Source organism: Pyrgilauda ruficollis, unplaced genomic scaffold (genome assembly GCF_017590135.1).
Source record: "Pyrgilauda ruficollis isolate IOZ18807 unplaced genomic scaffold, ASM1759013v1 scaffold3, whole genome shotgun sequence".
In the NCBI taxonomy this organism is placed as follows: Eukaryota; Metazoa; Chordata; class Aves; order Passeriformes; family Passeridae; genus Pyrgilauda; species Pyrgilauda ruficollis.
In genome coordinates, this window is record NW_024524377.1 from 21,756,689 (window position 1) to 21,774,376 (window position 17,688).

At 36.1% G+C, this 17,688-nt stretch overlaps 2 protein-coding genes across 2 annotated transcripts in view; one reads left to right on the top strand and one right to left on the bottom strand.

Moving 5' to 3' along the window:
* The window catches only part of ITGA4 (integrin subunit alpha 4), a 34,813-nt gene extending 20,050 nt beyond the window's left edge, over positions 1 to 14,763 (top strand). Inside the window, exons 16-28 of the mRNA XM_041473420.1 lie at positions 1,448 to 1,597; positions 3,093 to 3,169; positions 5,397 to 5,547; positions 6,263 to 6,361; positions 6,793 to 6,872; positions 7,207 to 7,293; positions 7,887 to 7,977; positions 8,662 to 8,769; positions 8,974 to 9,093; positions 10,501 to 10,620; positions 11,143 to 11,241; positions 11,452 to 11,571; positions 12,434 to 14,763. Of these exons, the coding sequence (XP_041329354.1) occupies positions 1,448 to 1,597; positions 3,093 to 3,169; positions 5,397 to 5,547; positions 6,263 to 6,361; positions 6,793 to 6,872; positions 7,207 to 7,293; positions 7,887 to 7,977; positions 8,662 to 8,769; positions 8,974 to 9,093; positions 10,501 to 10,620; positions 11,143 to 11,241; positions 11,452 to 11,571; positions 12,434 to 12,526 (1,395 nt within the window). The 3' untranslated portion in view covers positions 12,527 to 14,763. The remainder of the gene's footprint in view (positions 1 to 1,447; positions 1,598 to 3,092; positions 3,170 to 5,396; positions 5,548 to 6,262; positions 6,362 to 6,792; positions 6,873 to 7,206; positions 7,294 to 7,886; positions 7,978 to 8,661; positions 8,770 to 8,973; positions 9,094 to 10,500; positions 10,621 to 11,142; positions 11,242 to 11,451; positions 11,572 to 12,433) is intronic.
* Positions 14,764 to 15,698: 935 nt separating this feature from the next.
* The window catches only part of CERKL (ceramide kinase like), a 51,433-nt gene continuing 49,443 nt past the window's right edge, over positions 15,699 to 17,688 (bottom strand). The window contains exons 13-14 of the mRNA XM_041472718.1: positions 16,998 to 17,164; positions 15,699 to 16,181 (exon numbers count right to left, since the gene is read on the bottom strand). Of these exons, the coding sequence (XP_041328652.1) occupies positions 16,100 to 16,181; positions 16,998 to 17,164 (249 nt within the window). The 3' untranslated portion in view covers positions 15,699 to 16,099. The remainder of the gene's footprint in view (positions 16,182 to 16,997; positions 17,165 to 17,688) is intronic.

Sequence of the window (17,688 nt, forward strand, 5' to 3'; positions counted from 1 at the left end):
TGTGACCTTTTGAAACAAACATCTATCAAGGTGACTGATGCAGTTGATCCTGCACAAAGGGTGGAAAATAAATTTTATTTTCTACAGCTACAAAAAACCTGCAGGGAAATATTCTTCAGTGTATTTTTCTTCTTCCTTGATTTCCCTTACTTTTTGTTTGTGGCATGGTTAGAAGCCAATTATTCATCATAAAGCTTCAGGGTAGAAAGGAAAGCTTATGTTACCTACTGGAAAATTTCCCAGATGCATCTCAACTGATAGTTGCACCTCAGTGAATGTTGCCTGCAGGAACAATGGCAAATTGCCACTTACTTTATAAGAGTTTTGTAAACTAAGGGAGATGTGATTGACAGCTGACCTTGTACAGATTGCTGTACCAGCATCAGCAGGTATTTGTGTAGGAGGAAGGAATTGATTTGCCTCATCACTTCCTATAGTCCATCATTAGGGTTTTTTTTCCCTCCATAGAATTCAATGTTCTTTTCAATTCTTAATTAATAGCATTATAAGTATCTCCTTCCACCCACTGAGGTTTCTGTACTTGCATGAAGCTCCTAAAGTTAAGTAAGTGTGAATGTCTGTCAAGTCCAGTCCTTGCAAGAGACAATATAAATTTTATGTATTTTGAGTAAAGGCTAATTAATAGCTAATTAGTATAATGGAAGTAATATAAAGCAGATGCAGAGAAGACCTTGTGGAAAATTATTACAAATTAGATAATATGTGATTTGGCCAACACAAGCTTGCAGATAAGAATTAAAATAGTGGCCATGTGGAAGGACAATCAGTGTCTGTCTAGCCCCTACATTTAGGGAATAATTTAATCAGGTTTGTTACTGTTGGTGCTTCAAGCTGTTCAGTTTTCACAAGTAGGTAGTTGGGACTCTGATCTGAACATTCCTATGCAGGCAAGGCTTGATGTACAAAACAATCATTTACTGAGGAGTTCAATCTTTTTCATACAGAATGGGAAATAACGGGCAGAAAAATAAAATGCAGTCACGACTTGATTTAGTTGTACTGTGGGAGAACTGTTTTTGATTTCATATGTAAATACCCATGGGGTTTGTCCGGCCTCATTCCACTGGTTAACTTTCTTCATTTTAGCCAACTTTGCCTGTTTTTCTACCTGGGCAGTGCAGCCTTTCATAGGTGTGTGAAGCAGGATTATTGACAGAAGTAGGCTCGCTATTTAGTAAGGTATCTCCTCATAGAAGAATCATCCATTCTGAAATGGCTGATGCTGTCTTGAACATATGCCTTTATGCATTTCTGATTGCCTCCTTCAGCAGCAAAGATGTCTGGGAAAGTGGCATATGGAATTATTTTACATGTGAAAAATAGGTTTTGCTGTTTTAGCGAGTTCTGGGCAACCTTGTAACTTTAAAACATAAGCATACTTGTTTTGTCTTATATGATTAACTCATTAGGTTTCCAATTTTCATAGAAAGATGTAAGGGATATCTTGACTCCTGTACATGTTGAAGCGAGTTATCGTCTGGGGCATCATATTCTACAGAAAAGAAATGTTCAAGAATTTTCACCACTTCAGCCTGTTCTTCAGCGCAGGAAAGAAAAGGATGTTATAAAAAGCAAGGTTAGTGTATGAGTTCTCTTTTTTCCAGTGCAGTGAGTAAATATTCATGTTTTAATCTCCAGTTAAAAAAAGCTTCACTGATTCATAGCATACGAAAGAATGCCTTTTCCAGACCTACACCTAGGGATTGTGTCTTGATATTAATTATTAAACCAGAATGCTAAAAAAAGCCTCATTTTTTGATAAAAGTCTTTGCAGAACTTGTGTACAATCTATATTATGATTTAAAAATAAAGAAGGTATGTGCAGAGAACTTGCCAGCATAAGTAGTACTGTACATCTCAGAACCCATATATGAAATTTACTCTTTGAAATATCCATTCAACTACACAGTATGAGTCACTTTCCAGTATAAAATTGTACTCTAAAATTATTTCTGTGTTAAATACACAATATCATGCTGGTATTAATCTTGAAGTGTTGATGTTGCTGCAATATTAGTTCTTTAAAGATACTGCAGGTTTTCAAATACAGAGTTCGTGAGGGGAAAGGAAGAGTATATTCTTTGTAGTTTAATAATTATGAAATTAACCTTTTTTCCCAAAAAAATCCCAACTCATTAAGAGACTTTGACATTAGTGAAAGTCAGAATGTGCTGAATTTTTAACTTTTCACAATGGTAAGCTCCCCAGAAAGCTTGGTCAGAGCACCAAGCCTGAGTTGCAGAAGTGTTTGGACAATGCTCTCAGGCACAGGCTGTGACTCTTGGGGATGTCCTGTGCAGGGCCAGGACCTGGACTCAAAGATCCTCATGGGTCCCTTCCAACTCATCTTTCTCTGTCATCTCTGTAACTGAGATACAGTTGGCCATCAGAATGCCCAAGATATGTAAGAGCTTCTTTTAAATGGCATGCTTTGGCTTCTCATGTTCATTCAAAGTTTTGTTTTAGAAACCTCAAAGTTATAGAGAAGGAAAGAGGGTGATGTTGAATACAGTGACAGAAATGTGCTCTAACATACTGATAACCAAGGCACAGACACCTGCAACTCGTGGTGTCTCTGCTCTCATCAAACCTTTCTAACAGTAGGATAGGTTAAGGATTGTGTAATTAAACTCTTGCAAAAATTATTGTGCTGTATTACAGGAGAGACTGCACAGACATCAGTTCTGGATCTTCTAAAACATTCTGCCCTCCTTGTGTACTGCTGTAAAAATTGTCTGAACATACACCCACAGGTTTCACTGTGACAGACTGAGTCTGGAAAGCCTCTTCACTCTTACTCTGGATGCACAGAATGTGTTTGGAAAATGGAAAATCATAGCCTGATTCAGTTGTATGTTAGCAGTAAGAGCTATTAGACACTTCCTGGTGCTCAGTTACTAGGTGGTGGGTTTCTTTCTCTGGAAATACTGTTTCTCACTATTGGAACCATATGACACTGAAGTTTTTTTTTTTTGCTTTGTGTGTTTTTTTGTTTGTTTTTTTTTTTTTTTTTTTTTTTTTTTTTTTTTTTTTTTTTTTTTTTTTTTTTTTTTTTAATTTGGCTTTTACAGTTTATTTTTGCAAGATTTTGCTCCCAAGAAAATTGTTCAGCTGACTTGAGAGTTTCTGGAAAAGTTGTTTTTCCAAAGTAAGTATAATGTAGCTTTCATTTTTTTTTTGGACAAGATTTAGTAAGATTTTATTTAAATTATTCCTTTATCTTTTGTATATACATAACAGTAATTTGCAAATTCTCAGGACTCCCTGAAAAAAAAACTAGAAGTAAAGCTTCTTAATTGAAGACCATTTCTAAAAATCATAAATCTTCCAGGAAATGTAACAGAAATCTATATGACTGAAGAACTCTTATTGCATAATTAGAAGGTTTTACAGCTCATAAAATACATCTTAAAAAAATTGTGTTCTACACTTTATATATTACTGGGCTAAGATAACACTGCACAATGCACACTCAATATGCAGACATCATAACTAAAATTGTAAAAGTGACAAGGTATTGGTTATTTCTGCTGCTCTTTCTGGATATAGTGTATTTGTACTGTATGAAGTCTAAATCATCTGTATAAAACTGAAGATATAATATTCTTATATAAAAGAGACAATTGTTTTAAGTTGCATTTTATCATCACAACCTTTACTGACTATTATATTTCAAAGTAAGAAATACAGGTGAGCAAAAAGAGGAATTGTACCTGTTGTGAATCTCATCTATTTAGCTATTTTACATGTAACTTGGATTTTCTTGTGTCATTCATCACTTTTCAAGTTAATTCTACTTAAATCAAAATACCAGTTTGAACAACCTAAAATGGCATCAAAAGATGCTGACAGTCACCTAATGCAGATAAATCCCACCTGTGTGATCCTGAGCACAAACTTTGTCATCTTCCTGGATTTCAGAGTAAGATGAGTATCCTTCTGCCCACTTTAACATGTGGCCTGTAGCATGAGTCTTAAGCCCTTTCATTTTCTTAGGCTGGATGGTCATTTTACTTAAACACTCATAAACTTCTCAGAAAGAATGGTTGTGCAGCATTTTCATTCGTGACATTAGAAATGCAGTTTTGTAGGCGCTTCCAAGCTCTAAGAAAGAAGAACAGATTACAACATATCTGCTTGACATTAGGCACCAGTAGCAGATTTGCAGTGTAAATAAATAGTCTAAATATCTTGATAAAGTGTGAAGTATCACCTTAAATTACCTTGTGCCCCTAGAATCTCGATTAAAAACTAGTTAGCTGTGAAGCGATAATTTATTTTGTCTTGACAGAATGCATTCATTATCCTTGAGGAGCAAAGCAAACACCTTTGGCTTTAAAAGAATGAAATCAAATAGGGATGGCAATGTAATGCTTTATTTACTGAGTAACAAGTCTTCATGTATACACTATCATGTTTTGTTTAAATTGCTTAGATTTTGGCCTGCTCTGTAAGTTTCTAGTCTTCATCATGCATTTTTTAATGAAGAATGAAATATGATTACCAGGGAAAAGCTCTAGTTCAGCTTTGTTGTAGTCCCAGATGTGCACCTGGTGCTTTTGTGTACTTGTGTGTTAAGCTGGGAGGCATCTTTGTGACAGCATATTGTTAATGAGCTTGGCTTTAACGTGGGTAAGAAGAGTCAGTGGTGGGTATATAAGTGCTAAAACAACGTTCCAATTTAACCTAAACTTGACAAGCTACCAAAATGTTAACATTGTGTTTTTCTTTAATTTGCTTTTGTCTTGGAACCTATCTGCTTATGCAGTGCTTTTGCCTTCTGTTGCTTTTATAAGTGCCAGCTTCTTTCCCAAAGGTGTTCAGTGACTAATGCTTTGGTTTCGAGCCAGAATATCTGATAAATGTCTATTTCTAGGCACCCTTTCTACAAGTCTTAATTAAACTTTAATGTCAAGCTGAAGTTTACTTTTAGCCCCCGATAGGGTGTCTGTACTTGTAACATGATTACAGAGCATTGCATAGATCAGAAGAGAGGCATGTTCACTGTGCCCCTCTTCATAGTAACTGAGTCCCACATCTTGAGTGCAAAGAGTGAATGCTGAAATCATGTCTGAAAGTACTGTAGCAGTGGCACATTGCTGTTCTGCCTGTGAAGGAAAGGACTGCTCTTGTAAAGGCCAGGAGCACGACTGGAGTGATGACAATTTCCTTTCTCTCTCATTAACCGCTTCAGGCTTTAAGGGGTGACCATCACACAAACTGGGCTAGTGCCTTAGTTACAGAATTGAGTAAAACCTTCCCTTACATCTCCAGTTGGGCTTTGTCAGAACCAACTGAAACTACCAAAAAGAGTAGATTTGCCTACAGGCTGTTTCTAAAATTACTTTCCATTTACATTATAATTATTTTTACAGGCCTTATGATAAGAAAACGTACCTTGGTGTTGGAAGTGTGAAGACTTTATTGTTGAACATTTCTCTGCTTAATGTTGGAGATGATGCATATGAAACTATCCTCCATGTTCAGATCCCTAAAGGTCTTTATTACATTCGAGTTTCAGAATTGGTAAGGAAAAAAAATACCTCAAACAGTAATCCTTTGATATTTTTCTTTTTCAGCCTGGTGTTTTTCAAATTATGTTTATGAATGGTTGAGTTTCTTTAGATACTGAACCTATGCCCCTTCATCAAAAGCTGCCAAAACATCAATTTTTAAATTCTTAGACTTGTAGCTACCTAAATCAAGTGCAATTTAATCAATACAGATGATTTACATAATTTCAGTAACAACTAAAATAAATAATAAAAAAAAGTTTTAAAATATTTTCAGGATGTTATGGCTGGTTTTTGGCTGATGATGATGTTTTCATGTTTTCAGTGATCACAAAGATCTCATTGAATCTTTTTCCCAAATACACAGGCTTATAAAAAGTCATAAATCTATTTGTGCTCTCTTTCTGCCTTTTAAAAATAACTGTTTTCCATGTAGAGTCCCCCAGATCCACCTTTGTGAGTTGGCTTTTAATATGGGTGGGTCTGGGTTTGGTGCATGTGCCTTAGCTTCAGTAAAAGCAAGAAGCAGATGAAGTAACTGGTACAATAATCAATATAATCTGTTACGTTAAAGGGGTCATGGGTGTCCTGTATATTGGCATCAGTGAAATAACACCTGGTTCAGGAAAATATAAAGCACCCAATGTTAGTGTGTGCATGTAATTTGAAGTGTCTGAAAACAACCACCTTTTTTATTATAATCATTAGTAACTTGTCCTTTATTTTAGGAAGAAAAACAGATACATTGTGCAGTATTAGATAAAGAAATTAATGCAGTGACACTTGAGTGCAGTGTTGGCTATTTATATGTGGATCACAACTCAAAGGTAAGCTGTAAATGGATTTCCTAGCTTTAGAAACACCCTAAATATTGAGGGTTATGAGGATTTTCATGGGGGGGAAAAATCTCTGAATCTCGTCTTCAATCCCAACTAACATCTCTTATCATGTTAGTATCTGTATCTCTCCTGCTACTTTTAAATGAATTGCTTAAACACTCCCTGGAATAATTCATTAAGTGTTTGTATTGTGCATTGACTGATTGTGCTTGGCTTCTGGACAAGTGGGCTGACTAATGCCATGGACATATGTGTTAGGTCAATAGAAAGGGACTAGAAGACACAAAAAGCAAGTATTTCCTTAATTATGAATTTTTTTAGGCAGGGAATTCTAAATAAGCTTAATAAAAATATTTGCATTGAAACTATGTCAAGGTACACTATCATTTCATATAAGGAAAATTTTATTTGTTCTACAGCTGGATTATAGTTTCTTCTTGGATGCAAACTCGTTAACCAGAGCAGAAGAGGACCTCAACATCATCATTAATGCTACCTGGTAAAGTCTAATTAACATTGCTCAATGGAAAATACTACTAGCTTTGGAAAACAGATAACTGGAAAGGCTTAGCAAGCAGGATTGCAGGGAAGTAAATTGGCTGCAAATCAAATAGAGAAAGAGAAATAAGCAAAAACAAAATAGGTGATAGATATTTAAATAATAAGTAGGTTTCTACCTGTAAAAAATGTGGAGGGCATTAATGCTTGACATGTTTTCAATTAAATATTTTTATTTTAATAAGCTGAGAGGTCTGCTTAATATTTTTTACAGAAATAGTGTATAGCTTATGATGGTGCCTTCAATACAGATTTTTTTCTCTGCATTTTTGTAGTAAAAATGAAGATGGGAACATGTTACTGGATAACACGCTGACTTTACCTATACCTCTAAAATATGAGATTGAGTTAAATACTCATGGGTGAGTCACCTGTTGGTATTACCTGCACATCCACAGAACTGTTGTCTTGTTACTGTTCTAAATTCACTAAGTTTTTAGGCAGAAGTGTGACATAGCTAAAAAATCCTGGGACTGAGTTAGCACAGTTGTCCTGGGCTCTGACTTAGACACTTGTAAGAGTTTTTTTCCACTACTGTGAGATGAGACCTTTGGTATCTGTGATGCTTCAAACTTGTCTCTGAACAGACTAACATGTTTGAAAAAGTGGACTGTCTTTTCCAGAAAGATGTGTTTAATGAGAACATAGCAGATCCTCAGATTCCTTGCTTAACATGAACCACGATCTGGGTTTGTTGTGGGGCATTCATGGAGCATAGCTTTGGTGAGGATTTATGACTTCTTATGATTCATCTGCCTTTTTCAGAGGAAAGAGTACATATGTAGAGGGTTTCTGTTCCAAAGGGAGATGATTTCTACTCTGTGTTCCTAGATTTACTTAAAAGCTAACTTGGGTGTTTTCTTCCAACCAGTCTTACTAGAGGTAGCATGAAGCAGAGAGTTATGCTAATGATACATAGGAATTCTGTTTATTAACAATTTCTAAACCATTGTAGGTTTGTGTCACCAACCTCATTTGTTTATGGAGCAGAAGAGAAAGATTCAGCAGTGACATGTATGAAGGAAAATATCAACTTCACTTTCCATGTAAGAGTTTTCCTTTGTAAACCCTGTCATCCTTGTTTTGAAGGTTAATGTTTAATGCATCTCATGATAGTCTAGACAGTTAGTAAGGAAACTTTTAAGAGTACAAGGGCACTATGAGTAATTTTTGTGCATTAGTGATGAGGAGTTGCTGTTAATCCCTCTTAGAAAACTCTTTTTGGCCTGGCAAATCTTCCACTGAGTGATCAGAGAAAAATTCCCTAACACAAGCAGGATTGAAAATGGTAAAGCAGTTCTTAGTTGCCACTTCTTCCTTTCAGAAACACTTCAAAAGGAATTATGGTAAGAAAAAGGAGTTAGGAGTTTCTTGTCAGAGTACCTATAGCATCAAATTTGTCTGCAGTGGATTAAAAGCAGGAGTTTGGATATAATCTCTCCTAGTTCCTTTTGCATACCGCCCTGGCAGGCAGTCTGCATGACCTCAGGTACTCATCACGGATTAGCACTACTTACTCATCAGCTTTGGAGGAGGGAAGGGCTCAGTAAGCCCACAGCATGAATGAACAAGGTGTTAACACTCCTAGCACAATCACTGTCGTGACAGCATACAGAGCAGCTGCTGCCCCATTCTGTGCAGTTTTATGTATTTATCCATGTGCAGTTTTGTTCCCTGAATAGTTTCCCTTGAAGTTTCAACTGTTGAACTCTTCACCTCTTCCCCACAAGGTTATCAGTGCAGGACCAAGCATGTCTCCAAATACCAGCCTGGAAATAATGATACCAAATGCTTTTCCACCCAGGGACTCCAAATTATTCAACCTATTGGATATCAAGGTAAGCAAAGGCTACTTAACGTATTAGTAGCTGAATTCTGTGAAAAAGAGAAGCAGAACAAAATCAGCTAGGTCCTCAGTCTGTGTTTGATTTGCTAGCCATGGTGAAGCAGAGTGAACTAGAACAGGATCATCTTCAGCCCCACGTGTTTTATTCTGGAAATAAAATTTACATTTTTAATAATGATGGTATATTTCTTTTCAGACAACGGCTGGACACTGCTCCTATAACAAATATCCCATGAACTGTACTGCAGCAGAAAAAAATGGAAACATATTAAAGGATGTCATCACTTTCTTTTCAAAGCCTACTAAGAGGCACATGGTAAGGTCTGTCTTTTGGCATCAGTGGGAAATGACTGTATGAATAAGCCTTAAGAAAAGAGTGTATCTTACATAATGAAGTCACAGAGCCATCTTCCAAGGATGTGTGGTGGGACCTGTGATAAGTTCAGGATAGTCATAAGTGACTTTAGTGAAAGGGGTGAGAACTGAGCTGAGAAAGTTGATTAATGACACATTGCTGAAGTCAGGGTGGATGACAGACACCTACAAAAAATTGCCAGAGGGATATGGAACTGAATGAGTGGGCAAGCAGAATGGCAGAGGAAATTCAGTAACAAACAGAAAATGATGCATCACGGAAAAACAGGCTTTATTTAAATTACATGAAGTATGCAGATGAAATATTCTTTGTCTTTTCCTCATCAAAACAGTGCCATCAAACATAACTAACAGGAGCTAGGTAAAAAAACCCCAAATGTTAAAAATAACTGAATTCCAAGGAAGACTATACAAGTTAATGGAAATCAGGAATTACAAAATATGTGGAAATGATATTTGGCTGGGAAGCTATTAAAAATATTTGGGAGGCTGGGAGAGTGCCATACATGTGTGGCCTGTTCCAGCTCATCCCTCTGTTCCTGCTCACAGACCCTGCTGGAGATCAGACACTCCACTACACAGTCCAAACCACAACTGCTATTTTAGCATTGCATTGCTGAGGCTTTGTCCTCATAGAAATCTGTTTCCTGCACTTTGTCTTTGATAAAGTACAACATAAAATAATGTTGTCATCTTAAAAAAATAGCAAAAGCAAACAAAAAAAACCCTACCTATTTTTAAAAACTGTTAATCTGGGGCTTTTAAGTAAGCACATTACAGGAAATATCATCCAATGATTGAGATAAAGCCAGAGATACTATTGGATACTAGAATATCCATTCAGTATTCAGCATGGTAACCTTGGATAAAGAATAATGTTAAAGATACAATAAACATAATCATATACAGCCTTGTGTTTTTGTCTTCTCCAAATCTGTGTGAAGTGGTGCTAGTTGTCAGTGTACAAATGTAGGGATCAACCAATTACACTGTTTGCACTGGATAGCAAAGAGTTATTGTCATTCATCATTATTGATAAAAGCTAATTTGAAATAACAGTGTAAACATAAACCCTAAATATGTAAACAAATTATGACACTTGTTCTTTTTCAGACTTACAATAACTGAATTTTTAATAAAAATTGCATGTTTTGTATAACCATTAGGTTGGTCTCTTGTTACTGTACCTTTAGCACCTCTGGAATGACAGTGATGCATGACAACCTCAAGTTATATCCTGAGTTTTCAAGAATAAACATGATTCCTTTTTAGTCAGTTCCTATTGTCTTTAATGCTAAGATTATATAGTTGATAAAGTTAAGTTTTAATCTTTCCCTCCCTTGTACAGTACTGCATGAAAAATGACAGCCTTTGCTTACAAATACATTGCAAGCTGGGAAACATGGAAAGTGGAAAAGAAGCAACTGTTCACTTGCATCTGGAGGCTACTCCTTTACTTTTACAAATGGTAACACATGAATTTTTCATACTTGAGGGGAATATTTCAAGGCATATTTGCAGTATTCCCTGCATATAAATTCAAGGTATTAGTATTTGTTTTCTGACAGTGAAACATGATTCAAACACAATTAAATCTAAATCTTCTAGGTTTTAACCTATTTTGTGTTGCCAATGCTAAGGCTCAAGGTGATGTATGAAAAACAAAAATATGTATTTTATTTTGTCACTTTATATTTATAGTATGTATTGCTTTGCCTATTCTGGCTGGGTTATGTACGATGGGGATTTAATTTCAACTCGTAGTTGTATTTTTCTAAGAAAAGCAGCATGGATGTGGACTTAAGTAAAATCCAACCTGGCTTCATTCCAGCTTCTGGTACTAATTTGTTTTGTGCTCAGAAAAAGGCACCATTGTGTGTTTGTGTGAGATTCTGGTTATGTCAGCAGCTGTTTTATCACTTTTTGCTGGGCAGGAATCAGTGTGTTAAAGTCATTTTTTAAAAGATAGATTTTTTTTTTTTTTAATCAGGATGATGCATCAGTATTGAAGTTTGAAGTAAGAGCGACGGCCTGGCCAGAAAAAAGTGCAAAAGTTATTGAAATACATAAGGACAAGCAAGTTGCATATGTAAGAATTCTCTTAGGAATTTGTGATGAACACATTAAAGTAGAAAAACTAACAGCAATTAATATTGCACAATTCTGTACATACCTATACACCAGCAATGAATATAGTGTTAATTACTTTTTAAATTAATTAATTTTCCTAGTTTTTTTTAGTATCTATTAGGGAAAAAACTCCCAACAGTTAGCACTAAGCTTATTTTCTGTTTTTCAGGTCTATTTGGAAGGAATGCACCACCAAAAGCCAAAATACCGTGTTACTGTGCTAATTATTTCCCTCGGCTTAATAGTTGGTGTTACCTTGTTATTGGTTCTTTCCTTTATATTATGGAAGGTAGGTTTTTAGTATTCCTTAGCTGCTTCAAGTCAGGAATTTATACTGTTGAAGGACTTTTGGATATGGGTTAAAGAATAAATAACATTTTATTATGATCTGTCCTTTCTAAAGAAAGATAATTCCTCCTGTAACTTGGGGGTCTTCAAAAGTATTTCTGCATTTTCTCATGTCACTTCATCTTCTGCCTGTTCTACATTTTCTGTTGCTCAACACCACAAGTCCCTTTGCAATGTTTTATATGGCATCTCATGTTTGCAAATGATTTATGTATTTTAATGATATCAAATGGATCATTTTTGTGTAATGGTTCTCCACATTTAATATCACTTGACACATGATGACTGATAGTTTAAAACACAGTTTCATACCAGTATAAAATGTTTGATATTTCAAACTGCAACCTAAATAGTAATAAAATTCTGTGTCTAAGTAAAAGAGAAAACTAATAAGGATGCAGACCCTCTGACAAGTGATTAAGAGATTGTTAACTTCTTTACCTACATGGAGGCTTTCTCCATCCATCATTTTTACATGGACATGTAGGAATGAAACAAATTTAACTGGAACATTTTATTACCATATTTTTAAAAATACTGGATTCTGTGGACTGTTAAAGTTCACAAGCCCAAGTCTTTACTCCATACAGGAGAGCATTAACCTCCCAAAAACCAAAAAAAGAAAAAGCAAACCTACTTTTTTAATTGATGAGTAAAACTTGAGTACTTGGTATGACAAAGCACTGGCAAATACCATACCTCATATATGCCACACATAGGCATTTTTATTTTAATTAATCTTTTATGGTTTAGATTTGATGACAAAGATTTGCTGACAACAGATTCCAAATTATGTATTTCAGATTGGCTTCTTCAAAAGGAAATACAAACCGGTCCCTCAAGACACGAACAGAAGAGACAGCTGGAGTTTTAAAAGTGGGAACAAAAATGACTAAGATGGCAAATAAACATTTGATTTTAAAATGAAGAAATTAAAATTCAGATTAACTCACAGGAGAAACATCAGCAAAAGGAAACCTAAGCTGTGAGCTTACTTGTTCTTACAAAACATGTTTTATTTCCTTGAACTGTATGGAGGATACACTTTACAATACTGTTCTAATATGAAAATGGTAAACCAGTTTGTTCTGAAGTCTGCCAGTAATATTTGAAATGCAATATATATGTGTGTATATATATATATCTGGTTTCAAACAGACAGAAGAACACTAAAGATAAAGAGAAGACAAATTACTTACCAAAAGGAAGTATATGTAGACAGCAATAATTTTGGCCAATCCTGGAAAGTAAGATCTCAAACACATTACCATGAGTTATTCTATCATTTTTAAGGTTTCAGTAATATTTTGATCAGGCATTCAAGAAGAAATGCTCTCTCATCTTTGTCTGGCATTTTACCAAGGATAAATTAGCTCATACCCCTAGGGGACTGTAAGCAGGACACACGGACACAGAAAACGGCTCTCAGAAGCTCTGGGCTTCTGCAGGGAGCCTCGTAAGCTTTGGCTTCACAGGCACAGCCACATCACTGAAGGTACTTAGACACCCAAGAAAGCCAGAACCAGGAAGGCCAAAGGTGAATTCAGAGCAGGGAATTGTGTGGGGTAGCCTGGAGATGCAGCTGTAGGAAGATTAAAGTATTGGAGATTATAATTTGTAGTCATCTATAACATGGTACTTGCAAGCATGATAGAATTACTTGTTTCATCCTTTCCTCAGACAGTGCTGCCATAAGGTTTTGGACTTCTCCAATGAATTATTTCTATGTGGGGTTTTTCTTAAAGCAAGTATTTATTTTTATTTATTTGAAGATTTTTCTATAGTACATATTGTAGGATTTAGTGCTGGCATTCTTCCAGAACCTGAAAAAAAAGACAGGCTTAAGCTGACAAAACAGAGAGACACAGGTACCAAAAAGACTCCAACTGCCAACTGTAATGGGCCAAATTTTATCTTTAGATTAAGTACTTTAGAAAGTACTTAATAAAGAAGCCACTTGGAGAGCCAGCTTGGGTTCTTGGAAGGTGTCAGATAAATACCATCCAAACAGGCACCCTCAGCAGCCACTCGGCAGAAAGGCAAAGGACTGACCAGAAACATGGATCAAACCACTGCTCTGCTACTCCAGGAAGTTTCTTCAGCTAGCTAAGTTTGCACTGCCACCTAGCTTTGGTGAAACAGCACAAGGCACAAGGGAAACAAACCTTCCTTTGCTCCCCAGAGCAGCTGGAGAACATTCAGCTTCTTCAGTAACAAGATTTATTGCAGCAGAAGGTCAGAGCCTGGCTGTGAGGCTGGGCCTTGGGTGTCTTTCTGAACTGCACCAAGAATGGAATGTCACCTGCACAAATGCTTCAGAGCTGCACCATCCATCCTATGGGAACTAGCCTGAAACTCAGACCCACAGCAAGTGCCTTCAGCAAGCACTTCTGCTACTAGAGTGCTTGGTGCCATAAAAGCCATGTTACCCACAGATTCCAAAGGTATTTGGGACCATTTTGTATCTTCCTTTCACTTCATTTGATGCCAAAGATGTGGATCACTCCAAAGTATGTTTTCCTCTAATATCTACAGTGCAAGGACAAATGAATGTGCATATATTTTTTTAAAAACTCAAAATAAAGTATGTCAAGAATTAAATACTTTCTTGCAAATATGTGTGAAAACTGTACCAAAAAATGCTTACCTTCCAAATGGCTTTAGTGAGTTTTTGCACTTTAACCAGAAAAACCTTTCAATAGAAATTAGCTTGAAATTACAGCATACTGTGAAAAATATACCTCAAATACTGGAAGAAGCATTCATGTTCTTTTGAATACAAACAATGCAAGGAAGTGAAACAAAAGCATTTTATTTATCTTTTAAATAGTTTACATAAGTCAGTACATGTGATAATGATGCCTTGGAAATTGTACACTTTCTATTCAGATTTGATTGTTAACATGTATATGTTGGCTGCCTTTTCTTAGGATATGAAGCAAAGTTATGAAGCTTTTATAAACCAGGTTGACAAAAAATGAATGTACAATGTCCTGATGGTGGCAAGATTATAAAGTATTACTAAACTGCATTTTATTTAAAAAAGCCCCAAACAAGTTAAACAGATGAATGCCGTTCGTTCTGCAAATTCAATTCTTTTGTTAAATTTCATTTAATAAATAAGTTAAATCTACTAAATGCTGCTGGAATGCCTTTTTAAACAGCTGAAAGATGTTTAGTTTGAATTGCCTTAGCATGTTAAAAATACTTGATGGTATAGAGTATGAATTTTAAGTGGAGACTGCTGCCTGTGACTTGGACAACAGGCAACAGCTTGGGTTTAGGAGCCAAATCCTCATCTGCAGTACTTTAGGTGCAGTGCTCAGTCCTGTGTATTTATCACAGATAAGAATTTTTACAACTATTTAAAATCATAGTAGCTATAGATCTCTTGTAAAGACTTAAGCCCTTGATGTAGCAACATCATACAAAGACTGGATTTCACATTTCACTCGACTGCTTCCTGAAGAAAGCACCTAAACCAACTCACTCTTGCCCTGACACAATGCAGCTTTCATTTGTGCACTGCCTTCTGAACCACTCCTGGAGCAGTGACCAGGAAAACATTTGTTATCCATGGTCCTGCAAATGGAAAAATGTGGTCTGCTACTTTTCATCTCAAAGGAAGCCAGTTCCCAGAAAAAATATAGTCTTCATTTGCTGTCCTCTGAAATAATTGTCTTCAATATTAAGTAAAACACCAAAAAAACAAACACTCAAAAATTATGTTTATGCCCTACAAGGAAATTATAAAAATTTAAGTCAACTCTTAAGTTATTTATCACAACTCTAGTCTTAGCAACAACAAAAACTATGCTGAATAATGTTTAAATTCTAAGACAGAGACAATATTAATTTTATACAAAGAGCAGTTTTTAAAATACATTTTAACAAAGAAAAGCCATACAGGACATCAACATATTCTTTTATATTATTTGACTAGAAACATTTTGAGAGAAAATGTATTAAGGCACCATTAAAAAATCATTAGTAGGAATAGAAGTACTTGATTAAAAAAATAAATGCATACATTTTTATTTTGACATTTTCATTTTTTTATTCTTCAGCTAGAGCTGGTGAGTAGAGGTATGGTTCTTCCCTATGCTGAACTGAGTTACCTGACAACATGGATAGCAGCAGCAGACTTAGAAGTATCTCAGTCTAAAAAAATCTAGACTAAAGAAAAAAAAAAAATTCTATTCTGATGGACACTTCTCAAGCCCCAAATTGGTAAGAGACCAATACAAACAATTTTCACTTTTTAAAGCCTCACACCTTCAGTACAGTTAAATAGAGCCTGATAAAAATATATAATTTAATAACAATTTAAACCTAGAATTAGAGCAAACCCTAACCCTTACCCATTAAGCTTCTGCTACAACTGACATCAGGACAAGTCCAGACCTTGGAAAGCTGTGCATAGGGGTAAGAACAGGATTCTTTATTACAGAATTCCCAGTGTGTCCCTTCTATATGCAGTTGCACGTCACTTGGGAACTCTCCAGATCATCAGTGTTCACTCCATAGAGATCAATAAGTTGAGGATGCACCCTGTGAAGCAAGGAAGTCAAACTTTATCAATCAAGTGTCATCAACTCTTGCAATGGGTGTGCTGCTTCTTGAGGTTGGTGAGGAGAATTAATATGTATGAGCTTTTATATGGAAATAAATCAGGGTGAATTACATTTTGACAATTCCTATAGGATCATCTTTAGAAGAATATATATCCTACAACATGATCTGCCTTTTTTTTTCATATACCAGACTTACTCTGATCTGTGTGCCTTCAACTAATCCTGTGTGCATTGCAGAAAAATGAGCTGCTGCCCACTTAATTCCACTGATAATCCTCCCATTTCCTATGTATTTGTAGTCTCATTCTTAGATGCTGGATGTGGAGACTATTCTCAAGCAGCATTAAGTTTTCCACAATTGAAGAACTACATGTTTTTCTTAACCTTACACATGCTGCTTTCTAAATGGGAATCCTTGTCCCAAAAGGAGCTCCTCATGGAGACACATTATACACATCTGTTCTTCAAGGAATGGAAGGGTAAAGTAGCAGGAAAGAAGAAACAAGAAGTAGTAAAGCAACAAAAGAGAATGGAGTGGAAGCTGACAAAACACCAGGATGAAAGGCCATGTGAGTTATAACAAACCTTTCCAAAGATGAACACAAGGCAGCCAAGGCAGAGGCCCAAACGATGGCGGAAGGGCCAGACCCTGCAGTGCAAGCAGTTCTGTGTGGGAGCATTTAGAACACCTGACTCTGGTACCATCTGTGCTCTGCAGAGATGTGACACATCTGAGATTGCAGCACTACTCTGTTACGGGAATATGGTCCCTAAAAGGGATACTGAACCTTACCGGACATGAACTTCCGATGCTTCCTTCATTAAGTCTCCATCTATATTCCAAGGGTAGTTTCCTTCTGCATTCAGACACACATTTTCCTTGGCATCAGGTCCACTTTTAAGCCTTGGTTGTACTTTTACTTCTCGAACTGTGTAGGTCTCAACAAAGGGAAAATTGAACTAAACCAAACACAGACAGACCGCAAATGAAGATAAACGATGCAGGTGGTAGCTTAAAACAAAATGGGTTACTTGAAATCAAAAAGCTGGCACATTTTTTGTTCTAAGTAGGAACATTTAACTCAAGCTTTGACCACATGAGCCATTATATATTCCAGCTAGTGTTTATAGATTAATGTGTTGTTTATATCCTAAATAGTGCCTCAGGAAAAAAAAATAGTGTTCCATTTGTATTCCTGTATTGGACTCGATCAACCTGCAGGTAAGGGGGTAGATTTTGCACATACCAAATACTTTCAGAATATATGAAAGTCCAAGCAGATTATTTCCTGTGCTCTGTTCATTACAGTCATCTTGTCCTAAACCAGGCTAGTTAGAATTCTAGTAAATGATTTGTAACTACAAAGGCAGAGAGAAAAGCAAGGCCTTCCTCCAAAAGCATAACTGGAAAGCTTAAGCTATTTCCTCAATTCAGCCATTAATGCTATCACCTGAATTTTCACCCATCTCTCCCCCAAACTCTC